The 20,324-nt window shown below is 25.2% G+C and overlaps 2 protein-coding genes across 3 annotated transcripts; one reads left to right on the forward strand and one right to left on the reverse strand.

Moving 5' to 3' along the window:
• The first annotated feature begins 733 nt into the window (after positions 1-733).
• Positions 734-15,186, forward strand: LOC135930778 (anaphase-promoting complex subunit 4-like). The gene is made up of 13 exons (XM_065467566.1): positions 734-841; positions 1,055-1,157; positions 1,200-1,366; positions 2,526-2,804; positions 5,309-5,408; positions 7,889-8,086; positions 8,135-8,383; positions 9,484-9,593; positions 13,299-13,424; positions 14,066-14,246; positions 14,289-14,460; positions 14,992-15,097; positions 15,145-15,186. The coding sequence occupies exons 1-13, from the start codon at positions 734-736 to the stop codon at positions 15,184-15,186; spliced, it is 1,941 nt and encodes a 646-aa protein (XP_065323638.1).
• On the reverse strand, positions 14,848-16,210 carry LOC135922184 (glucosamine 6-phosphate N-acetyltransferase-like). 2 transcript variants are annotated; one of them, XM_065456608.1, is made up of 5 exons: positions 16,039-16,210; positions 15,920-15,982; positions 15,748-15,878; positions 15,428-15,489; positions 14,848-15,387 (listed from the first exon to the last, which is right to left on the reverse strand). In XM_065456608.1, the coding sequence occupies exons 1-5, from the start codon at positions 16,172-16,174 to the stop codon at positions 15,237-15,239; spliced, it is 543 nt and encodes a 180-aa protein (XP_065312680.1). In that variant the 5' UTR covers positions 16,175-16,210; the 3' UTR covers positions 14,848-15,236. The 2 variants fall into 2 exon arrangements, with proteins under 2 accessions (XP_065312680.1, XP_065312679.1); XM_065456607.1 differs by having other exon boundaries at positions 16,024-16,210.
• Positions 16,211-20,324: the final 4,114 nt, after the last annotated feature.

Genomic DNA, 20,324 nt, shown 5'->3' on the forward strand with positions numbered 1-20,324 from the left:
GAATGATGTGATTTATTATTGCATATGATTAAGGTAAGGAAGAAAAAATTTTACAAACTAGACATGTTTTAAATAAATTTTTAAAATTTATTTTAGAAAATAAAAATAATCAATTAGTATTTCGCAAAATTATTATTTATATAATAAAAATGTTAAAATGCTAAAAAAAATGTGCAGGAGAAATTTTAAAATTGGGGTAGATTTTTGATTTTTGCGGAGGAGTAATGTCTACGAATAAACTAAAAAATTTCTGGAGTCTCCCACTGTTGGCGGAAAGAGGAGGAGATCTGGCAACCCTGTTCACTTCGAGCCGATTTGAGTTCACGACTCGAGTTCATAACTCAAGTCAGTTTGGGTCGATTATTTCAACCCAAAATTTGGCTCACTCTTCGACTAAATCTTTTCGACTCAGTCGATTAGTAACACTAAAATTGTTTATACTTAAATGTGTTTTGTTAATTTTTCTCAGATAAAACCAGCTTTTAATGCCATTTAACATTTTTAGCATCCAGATTAATAACACTCTACTACTGTAGAAAATAATTAATTTAATTTGCATACAAATAACACAATTTTATATTAGAATTTTTTAAGATATATGATTGTTACCAAACTGCATGAAGAAGTTATTAAAGATAAAGAGATACCTCATAAATAAATAAAATATAAAAAACATCAATCACTCATATAAATAATGCAATGACATTCATTGATATAATGCCGCAATATTTAAATGCTTCCATACGATTGCATTGATGATAAAAAATTCACTTCAAAGATATTATTCCTTGAATGGAATCCTATTATGGATATTGCTGCTCTTGCAAACTCAGAAAATGAAGTTTATATTAGATAATTAATAAGATTTAATTAATTATTTATACATTGACCTATTAAAGTAAAATTTTATACCTTTATTTGTATTTTTATGGCTTTTAACATAATATAATAATTTTTGTGTTAAACTAATTCATCTTTACCAATTATTTAAGCTGTGTAAGGATTTATATATATATACAATTATTCCCTGTAAATGCACTTTTTTATATTTAAGGTCTTTACTCAACGATTATATTCTCAAAAACATATATGGTTGCATAAACCTCCTAAGAAAAGTAGCAAAATTGTTAATATAAAATGGAGACCAGATGGCAAAAGTTAATAATTATAATATTTATACCTGTTAACAAGTTAAATAGTTTTATCAGTTGGTTATCACAATCAACATTTAGTTCAATTCTTAACAGTTGGAAATGGAATTAATATATACACATTAAATATACATGATGATATTGAATATTTTAATTGGAAATGTTATATGGGAAATTATTTTAATACTTTTCAAGAAATAAATGTTTTAAATGAGGTTTTTCTTATGTTTTAAAATTTTTAAAACTAGAGATATACTAGATCCCAAATCTGGGAACAGCCTTTGCTTAGATCTTCTTTTTGAATCTGCTAGGTTTTTTTCTTTAAAATAACCAGCCAGATTTTAATCTATTCTATATAATATATATATAAACACCTATATTTTTAATGAACATTTATTAATCAAAATTATTTTTTTACATTCTTCTATTTATAATATGAAAAAAATTAATAATTTTAAAAAGTGGTTATAACACAATATATATAATATAGATGGATAAAATATTGAATACCATCCATTAATATGACCATTTTACTGTTGAATATACTAATAAATTTTAGTATAATTTTTTTTAAATTGAATTTGCATTCTATATATAAGAGTGTTCACCTTTTTTATAAGATCTTAAAATGGGTCTAACCATGAAATTGAATTTTTTTTTAGATTTGTAACTATTACCAGTAGAAAAATTGGACCTGGCATATCTCTACATAAAATAATTATATTATAAATGAAATTGCATTAACCTGATAATTTTTATTAGTCCCGGATTCTTTGAACTCATAAGTCATTGTCCCTTTTTTATATGTGGGAGAATTTAGTTTAAGATTTTTTAAAGGCACATCCAAAGGACTAAATAATTTAAACATTATTTTGCAGTTTTTTAAATAATTTCTATATATTGATGATACTTAAAAATTCACTAGTAGACTACCACACTCTTTTTAAAAGTCGATATCTACTAACTCAATTACCAAATTCTACATAGTTTAGATATTTTTGAAACATATTATAAAAACTCCCTCTTTCTATTGGAATCCCCAATTTTTTGTGTTTTATCTGATAACCATTAAAGAATAGGATTTTATAAAATTAGTGACCATTCCATATTAGATATTAGCTTATTTGTTTCAAAATGATTAAACAATCAACATAAAACTTTTTCTAAAAATAAAATTATATATAAGAAAAAAATTTCTTACTAAATTGAGGCTTTAGGGTGTATATAGCACCTATTTTATAGAAATATAATGACTAATAAAATTAATAATTAAAGTCAGTCAATAAAAAAATTAATACTTTCACAAATATAAACTAATTTTTATATTATGAATTTATTGATCCATTCCATATATTTATATATATATATTTATAGAATGAATTCCTAGAAGAAACCGTTAATTTCTTTCCCACTTTGGCAACAATAAAAAACAATTTCCCCCCTGGCTTCTTGATAAATCGAAAAGACGAAACACCACTACATGATCATTCATCACAGGAAAACATGTTCATCAATTATCATCATACCATCAGTAATATTTTTGGGGATGATAAACTTGTCTTGTTCCATGTACATACAATTCGTGATAACCAACCTCAAATTAGAGTTTATGCCTATGGACTTTTTTTGTTGCTGACAATCGATTTTCCCATGGTTTTTTATATTTATTTGCCTAAGAATAATAAATATCAGAGACCTGTAGAGATACCATTTGCACAGCCCAGCTCCGATTTAAAAAAAAACTGCCCTGATTTTATAGTTTCAGGTCCAGCCCTAAAATTTTTTTTAAAATATATTTATTTTTAATTTTTATTGTTAATAATGGCGATTTAAAATACTTGGCCCAGCCTTGGTATTTTTTATAAAATGTTAGGCTCAGCCCTGGTATTTAAAATAAATTTTTTAGACCCATCCTGGGTATATTTAAAATTCGGCCCTGCTCATGTGCCTGAGCTTAGGACTAGGCCTGCTAGTCTCTGATAAATATAGTAATATTGTTTGGTTTTATCTAATTTTTAAAACAATAAAATTAATAATAGTTGAATTATGTAATATAGTAAGCTCCTTCAATATCTCTCCACTTTATTACTCCTGCTATATATTTTTATCTCATTTATATTTCCGTATTCTTATCAATTCCATTTGGATCTCCCACTGGAGTATCGCTATCGAGGCCAATGTATCTATATCTCATACCAAAGTATCAATATCGACAGATATCCCATCGGAGTATTTTTATCGATTCCATTGTAATTGATCTCCCACCAGAGTATCAATCCCGATGGATCTCCCATCGGAGTATCGTTATCAAGTCCATTGTAGCTTGGTAAACATTGTGCTTGAACAGCCCCTGAGGTCACGATTAACCTAGCACTGGCCAACGTTATCATCCTCGTTCATGAGATCAGCTGGTCATCTTATTTGGTTTATTGAACAAGTATCCTAGCACCCGGCTGTCTAAGCCTGTCGGTAACCAGGGTGGCATTTCTCAGCTCAGAGATTCATAATATCATATGTCTATACACATCCATCATCAATGAAAAACCTGGAATTTTTAATTTCCCTACCAGAATTGAACCTGGGACCTTCAGTTTCCAAGAATACATCATGTACTACTAGGCCACCCCGGCGATTAGAATAAATTATGTATTTACTTAAAAATTTGTTAAACAGTGAATTCAATTATTAAAAAAATAATAACTAATGATTAGATTAAAATAAACATTTAACCTTCATTATGGTTGAAGAAAATGCCTCATAAATTTTATTATAGCAACCTTCCCCCCCCCCCCTTTATTTTTTAAATAAATTGAAATAGGGACCAATATGCATATTGGAGAATATATATCAAATAAATTTATTAAATTAAATAAAGAGATAGGAAACACAAAAATAAACACCTTAATAACTGATAATGCAATTTGAAGAAGGCATGGATATTTGTAAAAAATATATATCCAACTATTGAATGAATTTGGTAAGCAGTTTATGAACTTTATTTGGTTTTAAAATTAGCATATAAAATATTACCAATTCAAATTTTAGTAGCAAGGGTCAAAAGTCTTATAAAATATGTAAAATCCAACACAATTCTGTTCTCAACATTTAAAGAAAAACAACTACTTAGAAATAAAAATTGGATTGTTTTCTTGAAGTTGCTTAGCCTAACTCGTTGAACAGATATATTGATTAATATCTTATTTACGAAAAAATGATGGCAATATTTGGATATTTTAATTTTTTGAGATAAGAAACTTACTCTTCTTCATAATGATAGTTTTTTTTTAAACGATCCTGTATACATCATAAAAGTCATTTATATATAAATAGATGATGTAAGCCGATAAATCCAATTTATTTGTCGTTCCTCGGGCATTTATTTATATCAGGGAGATATTTAAAAATTATAAATCAATCTCAAATCTCTTACAATGCAAAACTATAGATTAAAAATTTATAAAAACCGTAAATTTTAATCTTCAAATGAAGATAACGAACAACACAATTGAAATTATATCATACTTGTTCAAATAATATGTTGATAATCTCTTCAATAAAACATGGAAAAAATCAATATTGACCTACCTTCCGGTTTCCAAAGGGAAATTTCCCTTAATTATAGTTTCCCTAAAAATTTACATCTCTAAGCACTAAATTGAAAAAATTATGTGTATATATTATATCCTAATTTTTTTTTTAAACTGTGGAAATTATATAAAACCTGATAAATTAATATCTCTTTTTATTATAAACTACTAATTAATTATGTACAAGGTTTTCCATTGTTATCGAACGGAAACTTTTATTTTGAGAGCACAAAATACGTAAACAATATTATTTATAGTTTGTTCTCATACAATTCGAACATCATATAAAAAAATATCAATACCCCTATTTTTATCGTTCTTTCGAACAAATTCTCATTTAAAACTAATATATATTGTTGTTTTTTTGAACATTTTATTTTCTAAACATTATGGGGTACTAACTCTATTTCTATAAGAAAAAATGTAAATTTAAAAATTGGCACCCAATTTTATTATAAGTTATATATTATTATACAAGTTATATATTTATTAGAAATTTAACATTAGTTTTACCAAAATTTAGTTATATTTGTATATTATATATATATATACACTATTTTATTTTGAAAGGAAATAAAAAAGGTTTTCTTCCCAGAATGGTCATCAGACATGAAGTATATGTTTATTCAATGTCTCACTGCGAATGATCCATTTGATACCGAAAATATAGGTATAAATTTTAGAAATGTCTTTTAATTTACAGCTAAACAAAAAAATTAGGCCATTTCCAAACAACGTTTTTTTCCAAAACAAGAAAAAACAAAAACAGATTAATATATATATCCTCCCAAACACAACTTCTTTTTTTTAATGCATGTGATTTTGCTTTTTTAAAATATGATTGCAAATCTTATATTGCTGATAATACTCAGCAAATAAATTATTTGATATTTTTAACGATTAAATGAAGTATTTACACGATTGAAGTGAAAAGGTTTTTTTTAAATACTATATTATGCAATAATTTTAAATCAGGTGAAACATATACTTACTCAAATAAAGTAGTATATAAATTGTGTATTATATGCTAAAGGTAAAATAGTTTGAAATTGCATCATATCTTGTTTAGTTTACTCATCACCTTTTTATCTATAATGTTTAATCAAAGGATATTTTAATTTTAAAGCATAATTATTTGTTATAAATATCTGTAGAAGTATCATTTGTACAGTCCGGCCTGGATTTTGTTTAAAAAAAATTTTGGTTTGCACCACGTTTTATATTATCTGCCCGGCTCGGATTTTTTGAAAATATATTACATTTAGTTAATAATGGCGATTTAAAACATTCGGTTTTAAAATATACGACCCAGGTAATTTTTTTTAAAAAAAAATTTATTTTTTGGTATATTTAGAAAATTAAAATACGCAAGGTCTCTGATAAATATATTTATTCATATATTTCAGTTATTAAATTAAAATAAGGTAATCAATGAATTTACGGAAATTATGATAATTAGAATTATTAGATAACTAATAATCATTATTGATATGAATTAGCAGATCAGATATTTAATCTATCCCATAATATCTTAGAGCAATTACAAATCTTAGCTAGATGTGTTGTTATTGAAATATTTTTTTTTACAATTTTCATAAATTAATATAGAAATATTATACAATTTACATAATATATTTATTAAAATATTATAAACAATTACATATTTACAGATAAAAACCTTGAATTATTTTTTACAAGTTGTGTGGAATGCCATAATTTTAATTTTTTATAGTAGCATCCCTAGATTTTCCATTTTATCCCTTATTTTTTCTTTTTTGTATCTCTTAATTCAATATTGTAAAACATGTATTTTATGCCATTAATGTAAAATTAATAATAAAAATATATAAACTTATTTGGTGAAAAATATTTTAATAAAAGTAATCTATTTAAAATTCTTATCTTTCTCTTAGATATATTATCCCTTTAAATATTCAGTTTGCTTATTGTTTAGTCTATTTGAAAACAATTTGGCCCTGTATATACTTTAGTGATCTGCAGGGCCTAATTTTTCAAGCCCGGCCCGAAATTATTTTTATAAAGTTTTGCCCAGCCTGAACCCGAAATTTTTTAGAAAAATTTTACCGGCCCGGCCCGAATTTATTTAAATATAGAAATTAATTCTTATAATTACTCAAAATAAACGATATATATGCTTATGCTTTTTATATTAATAAGTAAATAATATTATCTTTAAAGTAGCATTATTCCCATTTCTGAGGACAGTACTTTTTGCACAAATTATTTATTAAATTTTAATATAAAATCAACTGTATTATAAAAATTGTTTATTTGGAAGTAAAAAAATTTACGAAAACGTGCCTCGAAAAACGCTTTGAAAAAACGTTTTGTTTGTAAATGGCTTTAGGCGGAGGGAAAAATGAAGGTGTTAAGAAAATTTGAATTTTTTTAACGTTCTAATATCATTGATTAATAAATAAATATAATGAATTATTCTCATTAATTTTTTTTAAAGCTTAAAATTATTCTATAAAAAATTATATTTAATTGTAAAACTTCTTAAAAAGGAACAGTTAAATAAATTTTGTGATTGTATATTCTGCCTAAGAAATAAGTTAAAAGTGTTGATATTTTTATTTTATAAGCTAAATTTCTTAAAAAAGTGAATGTGATAGGTGCAAACCGTCGTTGCAATTGGAAAGGACATAAAGTTGCTAAGCTTTTTATATATGTTAATTTTTTGGCCTATGCTAAGTTAATCAGGTAGCTGTTAGTATTTGTTAAAAAGGCTGAGACACATGTATAGTTTGTATAGTCTCAGATTAGAAATTTGTCCATGGCCCAGGAGAAAATGATCAACGTTAGGTCTTAAATCATCATCAGTTGATAGATTTGCAGGGTTCTAAAATTTTGGGAATACGATTTTTTAATAAAAAAAATATATGGATTGATAATTGAAAATGGCTTTGGTTCCTACCTTGTTTTTTGTTGTAATTTCAATTTTCCCTTATTTATTGTATTAAAATTAAAACACTACGTATGACCCCCCCCCCCCCATTCACGTATTAATCTTGGATTCTTAGACATTTTATCATTCAAAGATATGTCTCACGATTATAAACTTTTATAAGTATTCTTAAATTGTATTCGGTTATAGCTTATTTTATATTTATTCTTTGCCAATGTTAGTAATCGTAACAAGCAATTTGTTTAACGAATTTAACGAAGAAATCGTTAAACTGAGCCATTTGCTATTTGACCAAAATGGTCTATTTGCTGTTATCGGTCTAATGGGCGATGTAATTTACACGATCAGAGACGTTTGGGAATCATATGTTCTTGACATTAACGCTAAGTTAGAACCTCTATTCAATCAAGAGCCGACATGTAATATTGAACTATTTTTTATAAGTTATCTTATTTATTTTTTATCAGGTAACGTTTACGAAGATTTGTTGGAATTAATTTTCATGGGAATTGGCGACGATAGATTGAAACATTATTTCGAGAAACAATTGACTTTTAAAGAGATTTCTGACATTCTCGAATTATTGGAATACAATTATTCCAAAATATTGAATTTACTCCAAGTTTTAGATACTACTTGTTATATTTTGTCTCAAAATATCGGTGTAATTAAAGGCGCATCCTTGAACGTTGAAAGATACTATCCATTTTTTACAGGTTATTAAAAAATACTTTATTCGTTATTCTTTATTGGTTATAGATGAGTAATTAATAATAAGTGAAAATAAATATAAAAGGGTCAATCTAATTATGCATTCACAGTTGGAGCGAATTCGCGGCGAAATAAAGTATATAAAATATGATAATTTTGCATACTTCGCCGCTTATTCGCACGAACTGTGAATCAAGGCAATGTTCCGCGTTTTAAAAAAAAAGGAGCAAGATTTAACCAAAATTATCAACAAATTTTCTTTTCAAAGAATTAAAACCAATCGTAAATTTATACAAACTATAACATAATATATATTTAACGTCAGATGTCTTTTTTTAACAGCTCTGCGTTTATTTATTTTTTAATTTAAAAAATCTGACTTTATTGAACCTAGGTAAATAATTCCCCGGAAAAAAAAATCCCCGTTTTTTAAGATTTAAACATTACAAAATTAATAAAATAGAAGAAAAAATTCCCTATAAATAATATATCCATGTAATAAAAATCCTCAAATAATATATTTACAAATTTTGAGAAAATCAATTCCGGAGAGTTATTTTCTAAGAATTATTATTAGGGATTTTTTTCCGGGGAATTATTTTACCCTTACTGAGATTCGGGAATGTTTTCCATAATGTTTAGAAATACCTACCCCATGTTTGGAATCATAAATATTAGAGAGGTTATCTACACCATTCTGAAATACATATTACAATAAAAAAAAGAAACACTAAATGATAATGAATCTATGAACATTCTCGTTGTGATAATGTTTTTCGCGTTTCGACTTTCTTACAAATCGTCGTATGATAATTTGGTTATTCTATATCCACTTTTTATCAAATGACTTTTTTACACAAATCAATTTTTATAATTATAACCATTCTATTTACATTAAAAAATTCGAAATATTTATAAAAATAACTCGAATTAAATCCGATACTAGGATATCCATCCTATTGAAAACAATAAATACTTATTTTTAAAATTACTCTCCTATAAAATAAAAAAGTGGAGATAGAATATTTTAATTCTCAGGCGGCCAAATATTTTTTTAATACTTGAATAATAAATTTTATATATCAATTCAAAATTCCTTTAAAAGGTAAGAAGCCATTAGGGAGTGATGATCTTATTGATACTACTAATAACTTCGCTCAGGCATTCATTGAAGATTTAGGTGGTTTTAAAATGAAAATAATGGAAATGAGAAAAGTTTATTACATTTTTTAAAAATTATCTCAATTTTATTATGAAAATTTAAAAACAAATTCAGGATTTTTGGAAAACACGTTATAATTAGTTAATATATTATAAGTTTTCGAGTAATAAAGAAACTTCAACATTGTCTTCAATTTTTAATAAGGATTTTTGGGAACAAAAAAAAAGATTTTTTTAATTAGATTTTGATTTTAATTGCAATACCGATCAACGTATTATTATATTAAAACTTTTATACCTGTCAGAGGTCACTAGTATGCTTGATTTGGTATTCTTTTATATTAGTGCATCCAAATCGCTAAAATGGATACAAATTTAGTTTTTTTTTCATTTTTTTTCATACTGGCAGGGTTAGACAGTATAGCGAATACTTGTATTTAGAATATTAACTAAAAATAATTATTTTTTGTATTTATTTGAATAATTTTTAAAAATTGAAAATTAAAATGTATTTATATTTATTTACGATTTAAAAAAATATACAAATGCTTTTATTTATTAAGCAGTAAAATGTAAAAAATCAACATTAAAATAAATTTGTGTGCTATCACTAGGAAATAAAAAATGAGCGCCATTCATATTGAAAATGAAACTGAAGGAAAACTTTTTTAAAGACGATGCAGAACTAGAATACAACCAAAGTTTCTCTCAAAATAAAAATCGAAAATATTTGTACACATATCTAAAATGAATAAAAGAGTATTATTGGTTGGGGATGTACTGATACTACTTTTTAGGGGTCGATACGTTATTACCGATTATGTTTAAAACAAATAATTCGATTTTTTGAATCGAATACTAATAAGAAAATTGTATTAGCTATCGAATATTTTTTTATTCATAAATATTTAAAATTATTTGAATATTCTTAAATATTTAACAGGTTGCTTGGGGAATTTTTTTTACCTTTTCCCAAATCATAAATCACTTTTTTAAAATGTTAATAATCTATTTAAAGAATTTAATTTTCGAATTGAATATTCGACGAATCGAATCGCCTATTTTTTTTGTAGGTATACGATAATAAATTGATATCGACCGATTACCGATCCGATATTAAGAATCTGATTTTGTTCATTAATATATTTTAATTTTTTAATATATACATATTCCTTTAGTATGCCATCATCTATTATTTTATAACCATAACATAAGTCATTTAAAATAATACTACTGTAAAATTTTTATATTTATTCAGTGATACTCATCAATCTAAAAATATACAAATATTGATCATATATTTATATAGTCAAATGTTTTTGTTGCTCCAAAAGTTTTTCTATCGTGTAGAAAGTAGAGAATCCCAATTAGTATATTTATGATCAATTAGCTTTAAAATCATAAACATCCTTATAAATTATTTATGTATTTTTTTAATTTATCACTAATTTTATACGAGAATTTGCTTAATTTATACCAGAGACCTGCAGAGGTACCATTTGCACGGCCGGCCCGTATTTTTAAAATTGATTTAAAATATACAGCCCGGCCATTAAAAAATTTTTTTTAAGCCCGACCCGGTTATTTTTAAAAAAATTAGAATGCGGCCCAGGCCGGTCGTGCTGGTCTTTGACTTGCACATAATTATATTTTCTTTAATAATAAAAAATTTAATCGGATCCTTTAGGAAAATTTAATAATATTGGCCGATAACCAATATTCTAAAAAGGCAAAAAATCTGTCTTATACGATAAAAAAATATCTTGCATCCCTAATTCAACTCATCTAAGAATTTGCACTTATTACAGCACTTTTTTTTAGCTTGAAATAAACTATTTTCGAAATGTAGATAAATATATTTGTTTTTATCCGTTCTTATTTGTATATAATTAAATTATAGAAATGTTGATGCGATTTAAATCTCCGTTTAAAAGAAAAACTTTATCCGAGAATAATAATAATAAAAAATTCACCATAAATTTCGAGGAAGAAGCTTTATGCGTTTTCTTTTATAACTCAACTTTGGACGCACTTATTTAGATGTAAAATGAAATTAATTTAAAAAATTATCAAATTCATTAGAAAACAAAAAAACTGAGGATTCTACTAAATATAGATTTAATATTTTTATATTGACTTGGCCTTTTTGTTTTGGGTGACTGTCTATATGACAGAAGATGATTTGGAGATAACAATTTTTTTTTATATTAGCACTACTTCCTAAAAATTCAATCCACTTTGAAATATATGGAGCCACGTGGATTGTTGCTGTTGGTTAACAAAAAAAATTTGAAATTTGGTTCGATTGCCTCAAAGTAATAAGGTTACATTTTTTTCATGTAGTTACCAAAAAACTTTTTATCATAAAAAAAGGATCTTACCGCGAATTAATTGCTTAGCAATTTTTTTTTAAAATATCTTTATTTTCGAGTTCGATTTTTTCTGTTATAGGTGTAGTTATTTCGATCTACGATCTTTAAAAAAATTTGTTCGTTTTTAGTCCAAAGTTGCCCTTACTCTGCATTAACAGTTATCGCGAATTTGCTGCTAAGTATACAAAAATACGCATATTTTACATACTTCGCCGCGAATTTACGCGAACTGTATATGTAGTGTAAAGTGATTATGACTAATTAAATTAATTCGTTTTTTTTAAAATGCAAGAATATTTTTTGTAATTTCCATTTTGGATAGGTTTCCTAAGGGAATTGATTGCTGGCAACAAAAGCATCAATTCATATGTAATCCCAGGCTAGCTCTATACCTTCCTTGAGTAATATAAAATATTTATTATGTATCATTTATAATCTAGCCCTACCATATCCTAGTTGATTTCATTAAATGCTTTAAGGTACGTCACTGTGATATAAAGGGTTAATGATATAAATTTTGGCAACAATGCAGACTAGAGTTTTGTGGCGTTTGCATTTATTTGAGGAACATCTGCTAGTCCCAGTATAGCTTCATTACATTTGACGAATCCTTGTCCCCCTCAACATTTCGATCATCATTTTCTGTTATTTTTCGTCAAGCCGTGTTCTCCTTAGTTTAGGGTGGGAAATTCTATTTGCTGAAATCTATTAGCGGCAATCGACATTTGCGAAAAAAGTTTCATAGTAATGACCCCCTATTACAAAGTGTATAAATGAAAAATTTGTCCAAATTTCAAGCGAATAATTAGGATTGAATTTAAAGATCCACCAATTCCACATTTTTTAGCCGATACTAAAACCTATAACACTTAGACTGATGATTCACTCATTTAAATGTGTGTCAATAGAAATCAGTTGGTAGCACGCCATTTTGGGTTTCTATATAAACAGTTTATATTAAAACTTTTTTAAACAAAATGGCGTAACACCAGCTGACTTATATTCAACGAGGCTTCAAAATGTATTTTATTAAATTAATCGTCATTCTAGGTAAGTATTATGATATTGATCAAAAAAGTATCAGTTAACCCTGCGTTCGAAGTTTACATGGATTCTCGTCGGAGTATACACAAATGAATTTAAAATTATTATATTTATATATTTGTATACTTCTTCGTGAATTTCTATTTTTTACTTCTTCGTGAATTTCTATTTTTATTGGTTTACTAATTTGTATTTTTTTATAAAAATATCAATTAAGCTTAATGTAGGCTAAAAAATATTTTTTTATAATTTATGAGAGTTAATTATCATTCGAGTATTGTGCGTCTCTTCTGATTTAAATATAGAATTATGATAAAAAATATCAATGTTTTAAATATTGTAGGTTTTGACCAAAAATGTCCAGGGTTACCGCACATTATTCAGCATTATGATTACGATCATTAGCGAATTGCAGGGCATCGATAACGATAATAAAAACATATCGCTCTTAAATAACAATTGTTATCAAGTAATTATTAAAAATGTAATTTTATAAATATTATTATTATTTTTAACCTGATTTTCTCTTGTCAAATCAATATTTACCGAATATAAAATGTATATACTTAAAAAATATTACAAGGCTAAATAAAAAAAATTTCGATTTCATTTAGTCCAGAATTAATTTAATTCAATAAAACGTATAATAGGAACTTAGTAATTATATTTATACCTACATTTGATTCTATGGGGTTTTTTAGCCCAATCCTTAATAATTTTTTATGAGTAAAATGACATAAATTTTCCTAATTATCAGTTTTAAAAACATTTTCAAAACTTCGACCCGGTGCATATTATTGTTTAACCCGATTCACGGATTAGGCTAGGCCGAAATATGACCTACATTGACTGGCTTAATTTTTCAATATTTGTAAATTTATATACTCCCCTATAAGACGACATCCAAACGATGTTTATATCTTTCGAAACCCCGCTTAATAAGCATATACTTCTCTATCTAATAAACTGTTTGTTTTTGTGTCTGTCTTCTGGAAGTTGTCTAATATTTAGAAAATAGTGATTCCAGGAATCGGAACAAGATTGACAGACAGCTAACAAAATCAGGAATCGGTACAACTTTAAATAAATTTTTTTTTATTAAATCCACAGGGAAATTTAGAAAAATGTATCGAAGATATGCACGACTTTTTTTTCGAACAGAATATGCCAGAAGAAAAGGGTATTAAAGATATTTTCGCAACGTTTTTTAATGAGAATTCGAATTACAAATTTGAAAAAAAAAGTCAAAATAAAGAAAAATGGGAAAATATTGTGAGGAGCTTGTCGATTGGTAACTTTAAATTTTATTTTTTAAAAAAAATATAAATTCAAGATTGTCCATACATAACTTTACCAAATGACAAAAAACCCTTTTTAACCTTATATTCTTCGTTTATTGATCATTTCACGAATATTTTACTGACAATTGAAACAAATTTTACCGATACATATAAACATGGGAAAACACGACATGATATTATAATTAATCCATTACTAAAAGAAAAGTATAATATTTATAGAAAAATATACAGTTTAAAAAATATATTACATTTTGCATCGAAAGCTCATTTCATAAACCTGTTTTTTATGACACCATTTTACAGTATTATGCCCCATATACATGTAAAGAAACCATTAAAATCGGCATTATAAATATATCAATTAAGGATTCAATAATTCAGGTATCTAAGATTATGCTTAATTTTTCTGAATGGAATGACTTGAAATCTAAAAAGTATGTAGATATTATACACTAACATATAGGCAATCCAATATATTATTTAATCGATTATAAGGGATGATGAATTAATATTGAAAGACATAAATTTTAGAAATCATGATAACCTTATCGAGGTTCATGTTTTGTTTAATCTTGAAAACATGACCGAAAAAGTATCGGATTCAATTTGGACTACATTCAAATTACCAAAAATTCTACAATTATCAATACCTATCAAAGAATCCACATTAAAATTTGAAGAATTGGAAAGCATTATGTATGATCATTTATTTTTTAAATTTAAAATTTTTTTAAGGCCAAATTTAAATATATCAGATATTGGATATGATAGCTTAAAGCTAATAAAGAAGTTCAAAGCTGAAAAGTTATTCATAAATAGAACAGGAGATATAGTGTGTTTAGTAATTCATTATCTATTTTTAATATATTAATTTTTTGTTATAAATAGTTATCCATCGAACATAAAAGAATGCAAATATATGAACAATAAATTTGGTTATTAATATAACATGTGTGTATTGATTAATAAAATAAATGTATTTAATCTTTATAACGTATTGACATGAAATAATTAGATGAATCTAGGTTATAGCCACTTTTTTCATAAAATGGAATCAATGCTTCTTTGCAGTCTAAAGACACTTTATAACAATTTAAATATTTGCTTAATGCAGTTAATAATGAGACTAATCTATTAAAACATATATATTTATAAATATGTATTATTTTACAATTTGCCAAATTTCATATGTCTATAATCTTTATCAACCACTATGTCTTCTATTCTTCCTCTCTAAAATTAAACATATTTGCATAATTTTTAATTTAAGTTATTTTTTAAAAAGTTCCAGCTATAAGTTCTAATTCAAAGGGGTTCAATTATATTTCTTAAAATTTGGTATTTTCATTGTATTGGGTTGATTTTATAATATTATTTCTATTCTAAACTTTGATACTTAAAAACAAGATTTTTATATTAATAAAATATAGTAAGTATATTAATTTATTTTTAAATGAATGCTAACAATCCATCTATGTAATTTTAACTTACATTAAGACATTGGTGAATGAATTTTTTTTCAATTAGCAATGTCCCAGAGGCTATTACACTCAATTTATTAGTATCCTCTATAACACAAATATAATATGTGTCAGGGCAATTGAGCATTGAATAAAAATTATCTTTTGCTCTAGATATTACTAATATATAAAAAAATATTTACTTATAAACATTTCTTCATCAACGTTGCCAACTGAAGTTAATTGGCTCATTAACGATATGTATCCTATATTAATACATTTCAAAATGATAAAATATGATTTAAACCTTTGTTATAGTCACTTATAGATAATGGTCTTATATGAAATTCGGAGTCATGTTGCAAATAAGATGATATATTAAGTTCATTTGATAAATCTTTACTTAAAGAATTAAGTAATTGAGAGTTAAATACGTTTTGTTTATAAGGTTTTTCCATAATTTTAAATTTGGGTAAAAAACATATGAATGACAAAGAATCCACTCTAAATGCAATGAATTATAATTATTCAACGTGGAAGTTTGTGTCCGATTGAAAGATAATATTAATAATGTTTAGTTGTGTAATACTAAAAAAATGCGGAATTGAATTTAAAACAACTATGAATATATATATAGAAGGAAAAAATAACCATAATCAATGTGTTACAGCGCTAAAAGTAAGGATATGGTTTTAACTTCGATGGTTATATAAGAGGTATCGAGATCATGTGAATCCGGAGTATTTTTTAAGTAATAACTTGGATGCCATCTAGGGTAGGGTTATCACTTTGTGAATTTGTAAAATAACTATAAAAATTACATAAAGTTGTAGATAAATGTTGACCATAAAATATAGAAAGTTTACAGAAACAAAAATGTGAAAACAAAAGAATAGTCTATGTATATTTCCAATTAATCAAAATAAAATTGATTATACCTATTGTTTACCGCTCCCACCTATAGAGCAGTGTCAAAAAGCCCATTTGGGTCTATTTTTAAAAAAGGCCCGAAAGATTAGCCAAATAAATATTAAGCAAGCTTTCGAGATCTAGAAAATAGATCTAAATCTCCAGGCTTACATGATATTATTTTGGCTTAATTTTTTATAGGGAAGTTAAAAATCAGGCTTTTTTTATCATAACTACCCTAGAATAACTTTAAAAATGTATTTAATCTTTTATAGGCAGTAAAATTTATTATTAAATTTATGACAGTCTATTTTTACTCAGTAAATTTATAAGAGAATGTCTGGTAACTTAAGTGCTGGCAATATAATATAAGTGTAACATATTTAAAAGTGAAACATGCTAAAAAAATATTATATATATTAAAATGATAGTTATAAAAATTATATAATTAACTAAATATATTATCACTCTTATAGATTTCTATTGGTGCGGACAGGTAAAAACATTTGTGCAGTCAAAACCACTTAATCATATATCGCTTAAGTGCAAATATTTTTAAATGCGAAAAAATTCTGCATTTTGTTAAAATCTATAATGGCATAATGTTAAAATATAATTTAATGTGCAAGGTTAATTGATAAATACCTGTTAAATGCAAAAAATTTTACCTCCCATTTATATGTTGAAGCTATTTTTATCGGATAATTGCAGCGGTGATTGTTGAATTGTAGATTAGCACTAATTTATTAAATGTTTTTTTTCTTAATTTAACATGGTGGTTCCGTTCTTGGGGGGGGGGGTGATATATAGGAGACCGGACTCGCCCGTAATTCCTTTATCATATATATTTAATGGAAAGGGTCTAATTATATTTTAATAAATTTTGGTCGATATTTAGCAAATTATGTTAGTATTTAAAAAATTGCTATACGTTGATTTGGTAGTGACTATCATTAACTTTTTATTTCAGGATAGCCACTTAATTATCAATTATTATTTTATGCGTAAATTGTTATTAGAAAATTTAATTTATAGAATAGAATAGAAATTATCAATTACAAATAAACCACCAACAAGTAAAAAAATTAGTTTCTTAAAACAGTCACTATTAATCATTTGGCTTGAGATACGGAGCCTAATAACATTGTAATGCTAAAATAAGATAGAATTTACAGCAAAACATTTAATGAGGTAGTTGAAAATTTTATAAATAACTTCATTTTTTTATAATTCTAGTAGCTACAGAGATTTAGAAAAAGGCAAAATATTAATCACACACAATCTGCAATGAAAGAGGGAACCCCAATCTTGGAAAGAGTATTTTTTTAATAAAAAATAAGATTAAATATTAGATTTATTTAATCTTTTAGAGGCATGATAGTACAGAAAGTGATTACTTAATGATGTTATAAAAGGAACCCGATTATTTATCTAATAAAAGTGAAGCTATGAATGGATATGGCATTTTTATCCAGTATGCATAAGCTAATTTGATGAACCAAGAATCATTTAGTAGCTTGAAGTCATTGTAGAATTCCTATTTAAACATTCATTTCAAATAATTAATTTTATAAATAAATTTATATATTCAATATGATTGTTGAAATGTATTCAAATCCACATTTATTATTTTATAGATAAATATTTCATATTTTTTATTGATTATCATTTTATTTATAATCATAATTTAATATTTTTAATCATAATTTAAATTTTATTATATGATAAATTACATTTTTATTTTCAATATCTTCTTTTAACAAAAACAATTTCTCTTTATAAATCTTTTTTTTTAAACAATTAAAAAAAATAACTAATACAAATTGATGTATAAAACAATGTTAATATAAAATTTTCACCGATTAAATTTAAATACAAATTGATATATAAAAAAATAAATCAATTGCCAAAATAAATAATAAAATAACATCGATCAACATATTCAACAATGATAAAGGAAAATAAAATATCATATGTGTAGCTATTATTTTGCATTTCATAAATTAAATATTAAAAGTTTTCAAATAAGAAATTAAAAACTTTTCTCAGTGAGTAAAATAGGATCATCTAATATTGACTTATTTAATTTATTTAGCAGGTTCTTATATCAATTAAAGGATTATCTCGAAAAGAAGATAAAATATCATGTGTCTAATTTTTATTTGCGAATATTAAAGAGTTTTTTTAAAATAAGAGATAATAAGCATTTCTCAGTGAGTAAAATTAGATTATCTACTATTCATTCATATGATTTATTCATCATTGATTGATTTTGATTTATTTAACAGGGTCTATAAATTAAAGGATTAAAAGTAAGGTGTTAATATTATATTTCTTGTTACAACTTTTAAGTTGCTTAGCTTTCTATATCAAATTTTGTTAAAATTATTTACAAGAATGAATTTAAAACTTTATTAGGTGTTGTAAAGACGTAAATATAGGCAACATTGTAAAGAGGTAAAACAAACAATATTTTTCTTTCTTTCTTATATATTTATTAAATATTTCTCTAAAACTATTTATTATGTAAAATTTGGAAAGTAATCTTCATATGATTTGTATTATCTTAAACTTAATATTTAAAAAAAACATGGTAATATCTAGTGTTGTAAAGTAACGTCAAAAAAGTAGCGTCGTTACCTTTTATGAAGAAAAGGAACATCATTCGTTAACTTCTTCTAGAAATAACGGTAACGCGTTTCTTTTTTTTTGGAAAAACATATTATTGTACTATAAAATTACTTTTATTTATTTTTTTATATAAATAATTTAAGCCGAGTTTTTAATTCAAATCAACCACCATTCCTTCATTTTAATATTAAATACTCGTTAAATTTTCAGTCGAATGTTAATATAATTAATTTACATCAAAATTCAAAGTAAATGTGAACTATTTTATAATTTATTTTAAGAATATTTAGACCTTACTTCTTCAGATGAAGATAATCTAACCCTTCCCTGGCCTCTAGACAATTATTCTGAATTTCATATTTTGTCATTTATAATATTTTGCATACAAAATAAACTAGCATATAAATATTTAAAACAATACAAGACATTTCTAAAAATAATATTTTTTAATACAAAATCTATTTATTAAAGTATAACATATTTTCGATCGCTGATATAAAAAAATTTTGCGTAAAGAATTAAAAGTGATAAAAAAAGTTAATTAATTCATACATATGCCTCAATTGATAATGGTTTTTAAAAACCACATAAAGCTATATAAATTTAAGCAAGTTACATTGACAAAAAGTCATGAAACTAACATAACTCTCTGTTACCATTTTAGACAATGTTTTATAGAATGGACTAATAAGGAAAAATTTATAGGCTTGACCAAATCAACAATTCTTGAAGAAGAGAATATAAACGACCAATCCAAATCATAAAACTATATAGTGGCTAGAGCTTCCTCTTATAGACATGATGGAAGCTAGGTAAATAATCGAGAAAATTTTTGTGAGATATTAAATTTCTAAAAGATTATTTTTTATTTTTAATGATATATAAACGACTACATAGTTGACTGTTATTGCTTATTTAAAATATGCAATCATATGCTCTCAGCAGCCTTAAATTACATAACAAAACAAATAATAGATGCTGGTTAATTTGCAGTCATAGCCATGACACTAAATATGGTAAGCTATATCAGAATTTATTATGTTAGATAAATGATAAAACAAAAACAGT

The sequence above is a fragment of the Gordionus sp. m RMFG-2023 genome, chromosome 1 (genome assembly GCF_954871325.1).
Source record: "Gordionus sp. m RMFG-2023 chromosome 1, tfGorSpeb1-WG-v2, whole genome shotgun sequence".
Taxonomy (NCBI): Eukaryota; Metazoa; Nematomorpha; class Gordioida; order Chordodea; family Parachordodidae; genus Gordionus; species Gordionus sp. m RMFG-2023.